The 12,936-nt window shown below is 39.1% G+C and overlaps 1 protein-coding gene across 3 annotated transcripts in view; it reads right to left on the minus strand.

Annotated features, from left to right (window-relative positions):
* Window positions 1-12,936, minus strand: part of atp9b (ATPase phospholipid transporting 9B) — a 47,750-nt gene that overhangs the window by 7,202 nt on the left and 27,612 nt on the right. For all 3 annotated transcript variants that reach the window (XM_067612331.1, XM_067612332.1, XM_067612334.1), the window contains 7 exons: window positions 11,603-11,854; window positions 6,684-6,845; window positions 6,280-6,372; window positions 4,645-4,728; window positions 618-788; window positions 210-308; window positions 1-90 (listed from right to left, as the gene is read on the minus strand). In XM_067612331.1, coding sequence (XP_067468432.1) covers window positions 1-90; window positions 210-308; window positions 618-788; window positions 4,645-4,728; window positions 6,280-6,372; window positions 6,684-6,845; window positions 11,603-11,854 — 951 coding nt within the window. The remainder of the gene's footprint in view (window positions 91-209; window positions 309-617; window positions 789-4,644; window positions 4,729-6,279; window positions 6,373-6,683; window positions 6,846-11,602; window positions 11,855-12,936) is intronic.

Consider the following 12,936-nt stretch of genomic DNA (forward strand, 5'->3'; position numbering starts at 1 on the left):
CTCTAAGGAGTCTCCAGAGATGACCAGAGCACAGTCATGTTTCCTTCTGAAGGCGTTGAGCTCCAGATGGGCCTCTCCTCGGTTTGAGACCTGCTCGAGAGCCACACAATACAATTAGCTATGAGAACATTTAGGCTTTTTATCTCCCATTAAGTAGGCGCATCATGATTACAAAGCAGCGGGACAGAGGGGAAGTGAAACAGCGTTACCGGTCTGAAAACGTGGATGTCTTGGTTTCTGGAGACCAAATGGGAGCTTTTGGCGATGCATGTAGCCGTTTCAAGCTTGTCCCCCGTCAACATCCAGATCTAAACAGAAAAGATGTAAGATGAAGCATTTCAGAGTGCAGCTCCATGGATTTATGTATGGTTCCTCAATTACCTTTACTAATATTTTAAGACTCTTGGGCATTATTCATACTGTCTGTTTTTATGAACACATGATTACTATTAATTTTCAAAGAAAGATTACCATTTACTCCTTTTTTGTGTTGCTGGTTACATCCCTTTTATGTCTGAAGTGTGTGGGTTTTACAGGCTGGTGGTACAGATAAACCAGCCAAAATCAGAATACACCAGTGTTACCCTCATGGTCAGTTGTTAAATTTCCTTGCTGACCTTGATGCCAGCGTTCCTGAGCAGCTCCAGCGTGGGCCTGACGTCTGCTTGTAGCTGGTCTTCCACACCAGTCAGACACAGAAGCTCCATCTCCCTCTCAAGGCTCTCCACGACTGCTGCAACCTTCAGGCCTCGGTCGTGGATACTCAGCTTCGCCTGGTTGTAGCGGTTCTGCACAGAGAAGGGAGAGGAGAGGGGAGATTGAGGGGTGAAAGGAGCCCCAACACATCGGGTGAATTAATTCGTCAAAGACAGTAAAAAATAAACAAAACAGGGAAGACTGGGGGGAGCTGTTGGATAATGTCGTCATCAAAACTGGCCTATTTCTACCCTGAGGGAAGGAAACAAGAAAGGGAAATTCAAGTTTTTGGGCTGGTGATGGTGAACAAAATCAAGGTATTTTCTTTTTTTTTTCTTTTCAAAGTATATTGTTATTACATCTACAGGTAGTACAAATGGATATATAAGAAAGAAGGGGAAAAAAAGGGTCAGAAAGTATCTTGTACCAAAAATATAGTCTCTCAGCCTTGTTTTCATTTATATTGACTCAGTCTGTTTCTTTTCATTTTCAAGGGATAGCTATGAAGCAAGACACACAACATAACTATATACATCCAGGGAGGGAGCGGTAAAGGGAAATAAATAAATAAATAAATAAAAATAGCACAGTTGTATAGATGAGATATTCGAACACCAAAGAATACAATAAGGAAAAAATAAAAAATTATTGATGTTCTATCAACTCATTATCTTAACAAAATCAGGTATTAGGGGGTTTGACATATTGCACCCATTTTTTCCCAGTGTTGTATGAAGATGTCCATCTTTAAGTTTAAGGAGAAAGTAACCTTTTCCATCATGTAAATCCCTATTGTCACATCTATCCAGTTATTTATGCTAGGTCTGACATGCACCATCCATCTTTTGGTCAGAGCCTTTTTCCCTGCTGCCACCAATATACCCATCAAGTACTTGTCAATACCTTGTCCTTCTGGGGAGATGTAGCCTAAATATATGGCTTTGTAATCTATTTGCATATGTGTATTAAAGTTGGTCTGTATTTCTTCCCAGTAATTCTGTATGTTTTGGCATTCCCCAAAAAACATGGTAGTGGTTTGTGGCTTGACAGTCACATTTTCTCCGACACTGAGGATTACCATCATCACAGTGTGCCTTCATAAGGGGAGTGATAAAAAAAACCAACTATATTTTCCAGCAAAATTCTTTCCATGCATGACATTTTGTGGTTTCCCATTGAAATATGCCATCCTTCATTTTTGTCAGGTCTTCTTCCTTCTCCCGTCTGTCCTTTATATATTTTGTTGAGTAAGCTTTCAGATTGTGGAGACTCTTCTACAGCCGAGAGATGATCTCTCTTAATGTCTGATTTATATGCATTTATGAATAGTTGGATAAAGGGTTTACTGGCTTCTCTGGTGTTTTTCTTTTTGATTTTTTGGTTGTAGTAATTTCTTAATTGGAGATATCTATAAAAATCTTGCTTTTCTAGCAAAACAAGTCTCTTTTAAAGTTTGAAAACACATAATTTCATCTTTTTTGTATAATGGTGTATAAATCCAATATAGATATATAGATGTGAATATGCAATAATCAACATTAAGGAATGAAATCGGCCTATAAGACCCACATTCAATCTTATCTTTTCCCTCTTTAGGTATAAGAGATATAATAGTCTCTTTCCAAGAGGGGGGGTATATTAATTAGTCTATTAATTGCCTCATTTAATTCTTTTGCAGTTATTTCTGCACTTTGGACCTTATTTTGATCTTCAGTCATATCTGGTAATTCTAGAGCCTCTAGAAAACAGTCAATCTAGTCTTCTTCATCCTCCAGTAGTCTATAATACAGTCATTTGTAGAATGATTCAAAGACCGCTTGGCTCTTGTCCCGTTTGCTTTCCATGGCACTTTTTGGGAGTCTCATATTTTATATGTTGTACTATCTGCCTGTTGCTTTTTCAGTTTCCCTGCCAATCGTTTTGTGAATTTAGAGCTGTTCTCCAAGTATCTTTCTTTAGTGAGTAGCATCTTTTTCTCAGTTTCTTGTGTATATAATATGTTAATTTTGTTTCTAGTTTTCTTTATTTGTTGTAGTATCTTGTGTATGACAACCATCCAGCAGCTTCAAATGATTTTGCAAATCAAGTAATTTTCTTTGACGCAGCTTTTTTTTTGAGTGAGGTTACAGCTATGATTTTGCCTTTGCTGCATCCCATATGATAGGCGGTGAAATCTCTCCATTATCATTTTCTTTTATGTACATTTGAATTAAGAAACTCAAATTAAATCTACATGTTGTGTTTCTTTGGCAGTTCTCCGAATTGACAGTAATATATATAGGGGCACGGTCACTTAAATCTATTATTCCAATATCTGAGTCCCTGATCCTTGACCTGTCTTTACTAAAAATAATGAAGTAGTCAATTCTGGTGAATACCAAGTGAGGGGTAGAGTAGTGTGTGTACTGCCTTGCATCAGGAAACATTTCTCTTCTTATATCTATTAGGCTTATGTCTTTCTTTAATTCATTGAACTTTTTGCTTCCTGCTTTAGAGATGTGTGTGTATGATTTGATAGATCTAGTTACATACAGATGTATGTTTAGATCTCCTCCACATATCAAGACCCCTTCAGTATGACTTATTATTATGTCCAATATCTTCTTGAAGAAAGAGAGGTCACTTCCTGGAGAAGCATAAATGTTAAGTAGGGTGATTTCAGTCTCATCTATTGTTCCCCTAATCAAGATAAATCTGCCCTCGTTATCTTTTTGTTCATATGTCTGTTTATCTTTTGTGCTCTCTATCGTTTAAACGTATTTCTTGGAAATATACAATATGTGCCTTTCCATTTTGGAAAGTATCTTACTGTGTTTTATTGGGTTAAGTACACTACGCTGACATTGAAGGAAACTATCCTGAGTTTTTCATGTGTCGTCTTTTCTGTAAGGAAACTCAGACTGCCAAAACAATCTGCAACAAATAATCTCTCTAGTTGAACATATAAATAAAAACATGAACTGATGTAACTGTCAACAATCAGTAAACCCATCATTTGCCAGACTGAAGCTTCCGAACTAAAGGTTTCTGTACAACCTCTGTCCTTCAAGTCTTTCATGGCCTCTCTGATCATGTGGTAGAGTCGCGGCCCATCCTCGTATAGGACACGTAGTCTGGCTGGATAGGGGGTCTGGAAGCAGATCCTCTTCTCCTTCAACATTCATTTCACTTCACTGTATTCTTTTTGCTTGCTCAGTATCATAGTTCTGTTTTTTTTGGGAGAATCTCCTTCTCTTCCAAAGCTTTATGTAGGACTTTTGTTTTGTACCGGTGGAATTTAATCACAATCAATCTGGGTTTGCCTGTAGCTGTGGGTTTCGGGGCTAGCGCTCTGTGTGCTCTCAAAATATGGAGTTCTGTAGTTTGGGGGATGTCCATTTTGTCTCTGAGGAGTGTCTCCACAAAAGTTATCATCAAACTTCCTTCCTCGTTTTCTGGCACGTTATATATATTCTGATGTTGTCTCTTCTTGATCGACAAGTTTATCGTCATGGTGAGTTTGGACCTTAAGCATGTTTCTCACTACTTGCTCCATTGCGGAGCGCTTGTCTGCGCTCACGCAAGAGCGCAGTGAGTCCCTGCAGATCCAAGCAGGTGTGCAGGTGGAGTGTCGCTTACCGTCTAAAAGTTCTGTTGTATTTTTTTTAGTTTTTTTCTCTTGTTTCCATGGTTGTCCTGCTATCTGACTGCTTTTACTACTACATGGGGTTTATTTACCAATTAGAGGAATATTTTAAAATTCTGTCGGAGGAGACCACATTCTTGGCTCCCATCTCTGACGGTGGTGGAACCAGAAGCCCTCATCAAGGTATTTTCAACCAAATATCTTGACAAAGGAAATGTAATGTTGTTTTGAGAATTGCAATTTGTGCAAGAGATATTCATTTAAAGAGAACGAAGTAAAGGATGAAAGGCATGTAGAGTACATACAATAGGGTTCATCCATACCTCAAAGTCCTGATACTGCTCCTCAGACAGACACTTCTTGGCCACCACCAGCGTTCTCAGACCCTCTCTGGCCATGTTCCCACACTGAGAGAAAGGAAAGAACGACGTTGGAAGACAGACATGCACACAGTTAATTTTTCAGAAGGATTTTCCCATTTCAATTTTGGTTACAATAACCAAATAATCAAACTGATATGTTTTCTCTATGACAAATCTAAATATAGGACAGATCATCTATTCTTTCAGAGCAGCTGCTGTTTAAGTACACTGTGTACAGTACAGTCAATAGAAGCATATTGTTACCAACACCAAAATAAATCAATAGTGAATAACATAGCCTGTGGTGAAATTCAGAGGACACAGTAAAACAAAGGGATGGATGGCAGTTCATTTTTGATATGAAACACCAATGAGGCGAATCTGTCCTGTTGATTGGTTATTGACAAGCAGAGTTAACTGTAGCGCCGACTGATTTGACAGCGGGATATTACAGCCAACAGGACATCATTAGCACCATTGTTCAAGAATATGACATACTGTAATTACTTCAACTTTATCTAGGTCACTAATTAAATCAAAAGCTGCCCCCGGTGGTAAATGACTCAATAATGCCAATATAATTATGAACATATGCGCACAAGACCTTCGACCACTGAACTGGTGTAGACACTGCCTGTTGATCTCGCGATGAATGTCCTGATTACCAGAGGTTATCAGACTAAAAAATGACTCCTATGAGCAATTATTCTTATATTAATCTGTTGTTAATCCTTTTCTATTTTATAACAATTTACATTTTTGTCATTTGGTAATACTTCCAGTCAGAGGTCTCACTAAAAGACACTTTAAATTATAATCCTGAAGATTTTTATACAACCAAACCCAGTTTTTGACACAATTTACTGTTTCAAGCAGTAGCCGCTCAATATATTTACATTCTGTAATTACCTCTCTATATAGTTGCTGTAATTGTTACTGGCAGAGTTCACCATTCCTGTGTGGGATCCACGTGAGGGATTCCCATGAAACAAAATCCAGCATTATAGTTTGTAATTTTACCTCATCGATATCAGCCTCACTGTCTACTGCTCACTTTCCCTCCCTCATTTCCTACTGCTGCTGCTTCATATTAAAAGCATTCAACTGGTGAAACACAAGGTGGCCTTTATTGTCAAAACAAGACATGATGAAACATTTTTTTGACAGCAGATCAGTTTTAAATATTGCAGGGAGTATTGGAACAAGTTTTTACTGTGCTCTGCTTTTGTGCTTTTATAATGTGCAGCATGAAATCGGATTGGGATGGCTCAGGGAATGATGGAATTATTGGCTGACTTCATTATTTAAAAAATGTAAATCAGTTTGTCTGTATTGCTAATAGATACATCAGCTGCTCTACTGTTGTATTTCTAAAAAAGCAGCTGCTCAAGGAGTTTTTGATTCTGGGATCTGTAGTTTTGAACCACACTTGTTGTCATCAAATTAACCACGGCTGAAACCAAATTAACCGGGACTGAAATCTAAAGAATTATAGAATTATAATTTTTAAGAGGAGACATGATGGCTGATGGACAAACTGGCTGCAGGCTTCAAACATGTGACATTAATTTGTTATTCTCAGGACGGAGTCTTTACCTCTTCCTCCAACCAGTCGTTATACTGTACGATGCTCGCCATGGCAACATCAGCGCCCTTCATGTAGAAAGTGATGTCTCCCGTTGACTCCTCCTAAATCAAATTCAAAAAAAGACGATTAGTACTCCTGTACTATTAAATCTAAATTTAAAGCATAAAAATCAAACAGCTGAAAATGTAAATGTACACAAGCAGATATAACTGGGTGCTAAAAATCAAAGTTATATTTTTGACACCAAAACCACTACAGTACAAATTCTGGCTCTAAGGGATATTTAAGGTAAAATAATTTAAAGTAGAAAAATGTATTGCATCTACAGGACTGACAGAAATGACCACAAAAACACAGAAACATGAGACCACACAGAATTCACACATCATATTGTAATAGAGAAGGTCCACACCCTGACGATGATGCCCATCCTTTTGCTCTCTGAGGTGAAGGGAAAGATCTGCAGGATGTAGTACGAGAGAATCTGTCCTGAAGGAGTCTTCAGCTGCAGGGAGGTCAGGTCTCTGTTCACCAGGGTCAGGCCGACGCTCTCGGTCCACCGCACCAGCGCCACCTGAGGAGAAGATATGAACAGATTTATATTTTGGCCGTTACATAATGAAAACGATCCACCCAAGATGAAATTTGACAGTTACACTTATTTGTCCTATGGAAAAGATGGAAAAAAACCCATTCAGAACAAAGGGAAGAGGAAACATATAATGCATTCTCTACACGTTTAAATGTATTTTTGCAGTTTTCCGATATTCATGATTATTAATCTGGCTTTGCAATGAGTGTAATTTGGTGACAAACAGCAGATTCCTTGATTGTGAGAATGGATTCAACAAAATTATGGGAAGTTTTGAGAAAATACAAGTAGATTAATGACCAAAAATATTTATGTTGAAATCAGTCTCTACCAAAAGGACCATGAAAAAACATCTGACTCATATAAAGAAGACCATCAGCTGATCATCTACTTTCACATGCAGTTGAAAGACAAGGCATCAGAGAGTTATCTGTAGAGTTATCTCCAGAGCGGCAGAGCTCTTCTCATTCAGCTCCAGATAAGTGTTTTTCTGTTTCTCTTTCCTCTTTTTCTCCTCAGCAGGAACTGCGGCCCCCGAGTGAGCGTTCAGCTGCACACGACTCAATCCTCAATGGGTTCATTTTCAATTTGCTCACTCAAAGGTTGTTATTATACTCTGACCTACAAATTGGAACTTCCTGTTAATACCCCATCATTTCTCCTGCTCCCCCTTTGAGCTCCGTAAAAAGGGCTGCCTATATTTACTTAACACACATCTGTGTGTCATTATCGTGTGTGTGTGTGTGCATAACTACACACACATACACATGAACACACAGCATGAGCTGAGGACGCTAACCCTAGCTCTTCAATCTACTTTATCAGCTCTACAAAAACTATTTAAAGCTTTGTCAACTTTGATACAAACTGCATGTGAATCATGTGTTACCACAGCAATAGAAAAGGCTGCTGCTGACTTCTTTACGACAACGGCAGACAGGCTTAAACAACCCGATCAATCATTTCAACTATGTTCACAATGTTCTAGTGATCATGTAAATCACAATGGCAGACTGCCTTTAAAATAAACAGCAGCTGAAGCATGTCATGATGAAAATGGACCCTTAACAGTATAATTCTTCTCCTCTAATGTCACAGGTAGGAGGGAAACACTCAAGAGCTGAATTCATTTTGGGATATTGCAACAGTTTTGTTTAGATTTCTGAGTAATCGTATCTCTACATAAAAACGTGTGTGAGCTGGGTTTATGAAAAACCTCCTAAATTCCATAAATTGTGCTTTAACTGAAGTTAGAGGTCAACAGTAACAGGATATGTGGATCACTGTCAACCTCTCTGTGCGGTCTGGTTGTGCCTTTTGGCAGCCACTTATCCAGTGTATGAAAAAAAAGCTATATTCCTCACCCTAATTAACTCCATGAGCCATATTGGAGTAAAAAGGTCTGATGAAAAACCCCTTAGATTACATTCATAAATTTCAAATTGCACTTTAAAGTTATAGTTTGAAGATTTTCATTTAAGTAAATGTCTGTTACTATCTATCGTCGAGTGAGGTAACACAATGACTAATGAAAGCTCTTGTATTTGCAGTATTATGATTATTACGAACCGGGCGTCCGTGGCGGCTTTCCTGTCATACATTCAAATCACAACGGCGCAGTTAATGACACGTTTTCCATCACCCAGTGGTTGATCCGCCAGGGACTGTAGGCGGACTTAACACAACAGACTCGCTGTTCAATTCGCTTGTGCTAGCGTGATGTTACACAGCAACTATAGATAGCTGCAGGTCTGTATGTCTTTGTTTTGGCCGAGCGGTCAGCGCAGTCGTCCGTGGTCTGGGAGATCGGGAGGTTGAGACCCGGTGAGGGAACCCTTCTTTGCAAAATAGTTTATTGAAGAACACTTATATTAACACTTTAATATCCTTAAATTAGAAGTGTGATAAAAACAAAAACAGGATTGTTACGCCTATTTCCACTTTTATTTGAATACAAATACAAATAATTTTGTTGCCTCAACAAATACAGATACAAATACAAATACTGGGCTCTCTGTACATCCCTGACAGCGACAGTGTTGGGATCTCTGGGAGTGAAGTCGAGTGAAGTGCAAAGACACACCTGCAATTACTGCTTAACGCCATACGATGCCGCCACAGAGAATGAAACGGAGCTCTTTGAGATTGGCACTTTACATAAAAGTTACAAAATAACCTACATGACAATGCTAACGTCAAACTTAAAAAAAAAAGCAAGATCATCAGCATGAAAGGCAAAGGATCCTGTTATTTTAAAATACAGTCTACAACAAATAGTTTTATTAGAAAAAGAGCGGACAAGTGTCATTCCAGTCGAGAGCATACAAGAGCTGACTGGTATGACACGTTGTATACGAGCGCAGAAAATTAGGCTATCCCTAATTTCCACTACTATTAAAGATTTCTTCTCAACAGAATCCTTATCAGATATCTTATCCTTATTCTATATCAAAAATTACTTTGATCAGACACAATTGACAAATCTGATCATGTTGAAAGAGGGTCAACAATTCCATCTATTGTAATTAGCTCTACTAATATATTATTACCTTGCAAATACTCAAATCTGAATGTATTTTTAATAATTTACTCTGGGAAGCTTTGTTTAGTCTTAATGAAATCAGTGGGTGTGTGTCCACATATGCTACCTCATAATGTCATAAAGCATTCTTCAAATCCAGCCATCATTATCGAGATATGGGTTCTAATTGCACAGGACCAGTATTGCTCCATTATAAATTATTAAAACATGGCACCATTTTTTTTCATATACTACCTGGCTGCTTTGCAACCCCTTTTAAAAGATAACTGTCAGGCAGGTCACAAAATTAGCACCAGCAACCAGCCAAATGCTGGTAAAATATGCAAGTGGCTGGTAGATTTGTTTCACTCACCAGCCAAAAAAACACAATGGTAATCTACTGAGTGGCTGGTAAAATTTGAACATTCACTAGCCATTTGGCTGGTGGACAAAAAAGTTAATTTTGCACCCTGCTGTCAGGTCCAAAGAAACACTTTATTTGCATATATAAGGTCAGATATAAGATATTATGGTGCAAATGCCTCAAACACTCACTGAGGCTGCCAGTTACATCCAACTGAAAATAATGAAACACCCACTTCCTGGGACATGGCAGTCATTAAAGGCTACAGTCAAATGCTCTTGTCTAATATTACAAGGGTCAAAGGTTGCACGAGGACTCTGTTCATAGCATGGCTGACCAGCAGGTCAGATGACCCCTGTTCTGACCTCAGTGTCCAGCCCACTTCATCTCCTTAATGACGGCTCATTACATTAGACAGGCTGAGCACAGAGCCAGGGCCTAACAAACTGTCGCTAACAGAGGTTCGGTGGCCAAGATCTGATGCTGCAGTCAATGAGACTGAGGAGACAAGGGGAGAGAGACGGAGAGCGAGAGGGGGAAATAAAAGGACAGCGAAAGAACAAAGAATATAGTAGAAGGGGAAGGGAGAGCTCCACCAACAATCACAGACCTCCACCTCTCATCGTCTCTGAGAGAAAATTAAATATTGATCAATCCAAGTAGTGTGAGACAATGGAGAAAGGGAGATAGAGCAGGGATATAAATAAATATATACATCAACTCCGGGAGGAGGACACCAGGGCAAAATGGAAAACTGAGATTTATCCTTCGCCACCTTTTTATCTTCATTTTGATTGCTGGACTTGGTTCAGGATGGGACAGAAAGAATGCAAGTCTCTCAAAGGCTTTACGAAGCCTCACATGTCATCATGGGTAATAAACATGCCAGAGGTTTTAACCTGTGTGTGTGCAGAGGAAGATTAGCTCCCCTTCAGTATACATTAAACAGCTCTTTGAAAAGCTGTCAAATCTTTCCCAGTGTTCCCAGTATTCAATTATCAACAGTATTCTCATTGGATATCTCTATTATTGAAATCTGTAGTACCAAAGTCTATATGTAAAAGGCTTAGCAGCACCTTCAGTCATAAATGCTCCAACTCTTGGGTTACACGGAGAGACGGCCAGAGGAAAGAAAGCTTTGGGATCGTTTCTGTGCCGCATTCTTCCTTCAGTTCGAGCAGTAAATTTTCAGGAGGCAAATACAGACAGTTAAATAGCTTAACCTCTACGAGGAGTTCATGACCTCTGACTTTCCCTTCATGAAATGACTATCATGACAAACTGGGGTTATTTAGCAGCGTCACCAATAAAACATTCAGACTGGGAGGCAACTGTGGAGGGGGTCCATTCGTTCTTCGGCCAGAGGGGCAGAGGAAGGAACTTAAACAGCAAAACTATTTATTAATATTTAATAACTGTCGACAACTTGCAAATATGCAACCTTCATTACAGGCTCTGGTTGTCTATAGTTTGTCTCTCTGGCTTGAAAATAGCATATGGCTGGAAAAAAAAAACTAGATATGGATGATAAGTAAAGTCTTAAAAACAGATAAAGTGCCATTGTGTCCACAAATCCTCAAGAAAACTGATTGGAAACCTTTTAAAATATGTTATCTCATGATGTGAAAAGTGAAAATTCTCTTAAAGTATATTTAGAGATACAGTATATAAACAGTGACAGGTTGCAAATATTTTATCAAAGATGTCAAAACCAAGATTTGTTTGAGTGTAACAGTGAGTTTGGCATTCAGTGCTTTGCTCAATAGTACATGGGTTAGGCGTTTTTTTTTTTTTTCCAAGCAGTAAAATTAAACTGAAAATGCTAAAAAATGGTTAATTGCAGCTCATAATTACCTCATCAGGACTGGAGGCCTGGTAGGTGCGGTTGTCATCGCTGAAGTCCTGGTCGGCTTCGGCAGACTCCGTCTCTCCGTTCACGCCGATGTGCGACTCGTAGACGGGCGTGACATTGTGACACAAGGCGATGGCCTTAACAGCCTCATGGATGCGACTGCTGACACTCTTGCGGACTTTCGGGCCCGACGTCTGGGTCTTTCGGGATGGTGTTGCGCCACTTGTGCTACCATTGGAGGGCTGGGAGGTCACCTGACATCACAACAAATAATGTGAGCCCTGGATTCTGCAAATACTCCAGACTTTTAAATCATAAATGCACCTACTTACGACATATATGAATTGACTGTACTGTGTGTACTGTTGCCTAATTGCTTAGTATTCCTGCAAGAGAAATCTAGAGAAACAATCACAAACCAAACTTAATAAACTGCCAAAATAATAAATAGAATTGGCAGCTAATAAACATCTAAAAACTGGACATGTACAATATTACTTTACCTCTTCAGACCTAAACATTGTATTTCACATTTTAAGACTTTTCAAAGCTATAGGATCCTTGTATGTGACAGACGTCTAGATTTATTTTAATCCCACACTTGGAGCCAATTCACCCTGACACCCCTTTACAAGCTAAATGACACAGCAAGGGGAAGTGGTGTATCACCGTCTTTATCGTGTCATATCTGGTTTGAGAGCCTTTTATGTGTTCCGCTGTTTTGACATCAACCATCAATTTAACTGTGTGGTGACTTGCGAGCAGGCAGACAGCCCACTGTGCCAGCTGCGTTTGACAGGGGCGACGCGCTCTACTGAAGCATTTGATTTTGGCATATTATTAACCTTCAGTGCTGCCAGGCAGGAAAGGAGGGGCGATGGGGGGGAGGTAGGGGGGAGGAGGAGGGGGGTGTTACAGTAAGGACACAAGATGACAACCTTCATCAAGAGCAAATGTGTGCAGAGATCATTAGGTTACGTTGTGAGAGAAGTTGTCCGAGGTACATTTAGAAGATGTTACTGAATGCGCAACAGAGGTTTTAGACATCAGATCCGTATTAAACAAGCTTGACTACCGATATTGCTGTATTAGGTAGTGTGATTAGAGGTTATCAACTAGTCCAACAGTACTGTAAAAGTGTACACACATGAAGAAGAGAAACAAATGTTTTATTATGGAAAAATTAGCACTTTTAAATACTTATTATTATGCATATGGGGTAATACTTCATTTTAACCCTTCATTAGTAATAGTATATTAACTATTCATAAATGTTTATAACACACTCATGTATTTGAAAACATCTTTATAGACATGTTTATTTGTCTACAACTTC

This window comes from Thunnus thynnus, chromosome 15 (genome assembly GCF_963924715.1).
Source record: "Thunnus thynnus chromosome 15, fThuThy2.1, whole genome shotgun sequence".
Taxonomy (NCBI): Eukaryota; Metazoa; Chordata; class Actinopteri; order Scombriformes; family Scombridae; genus Thunnus; species Thunnus thynnus.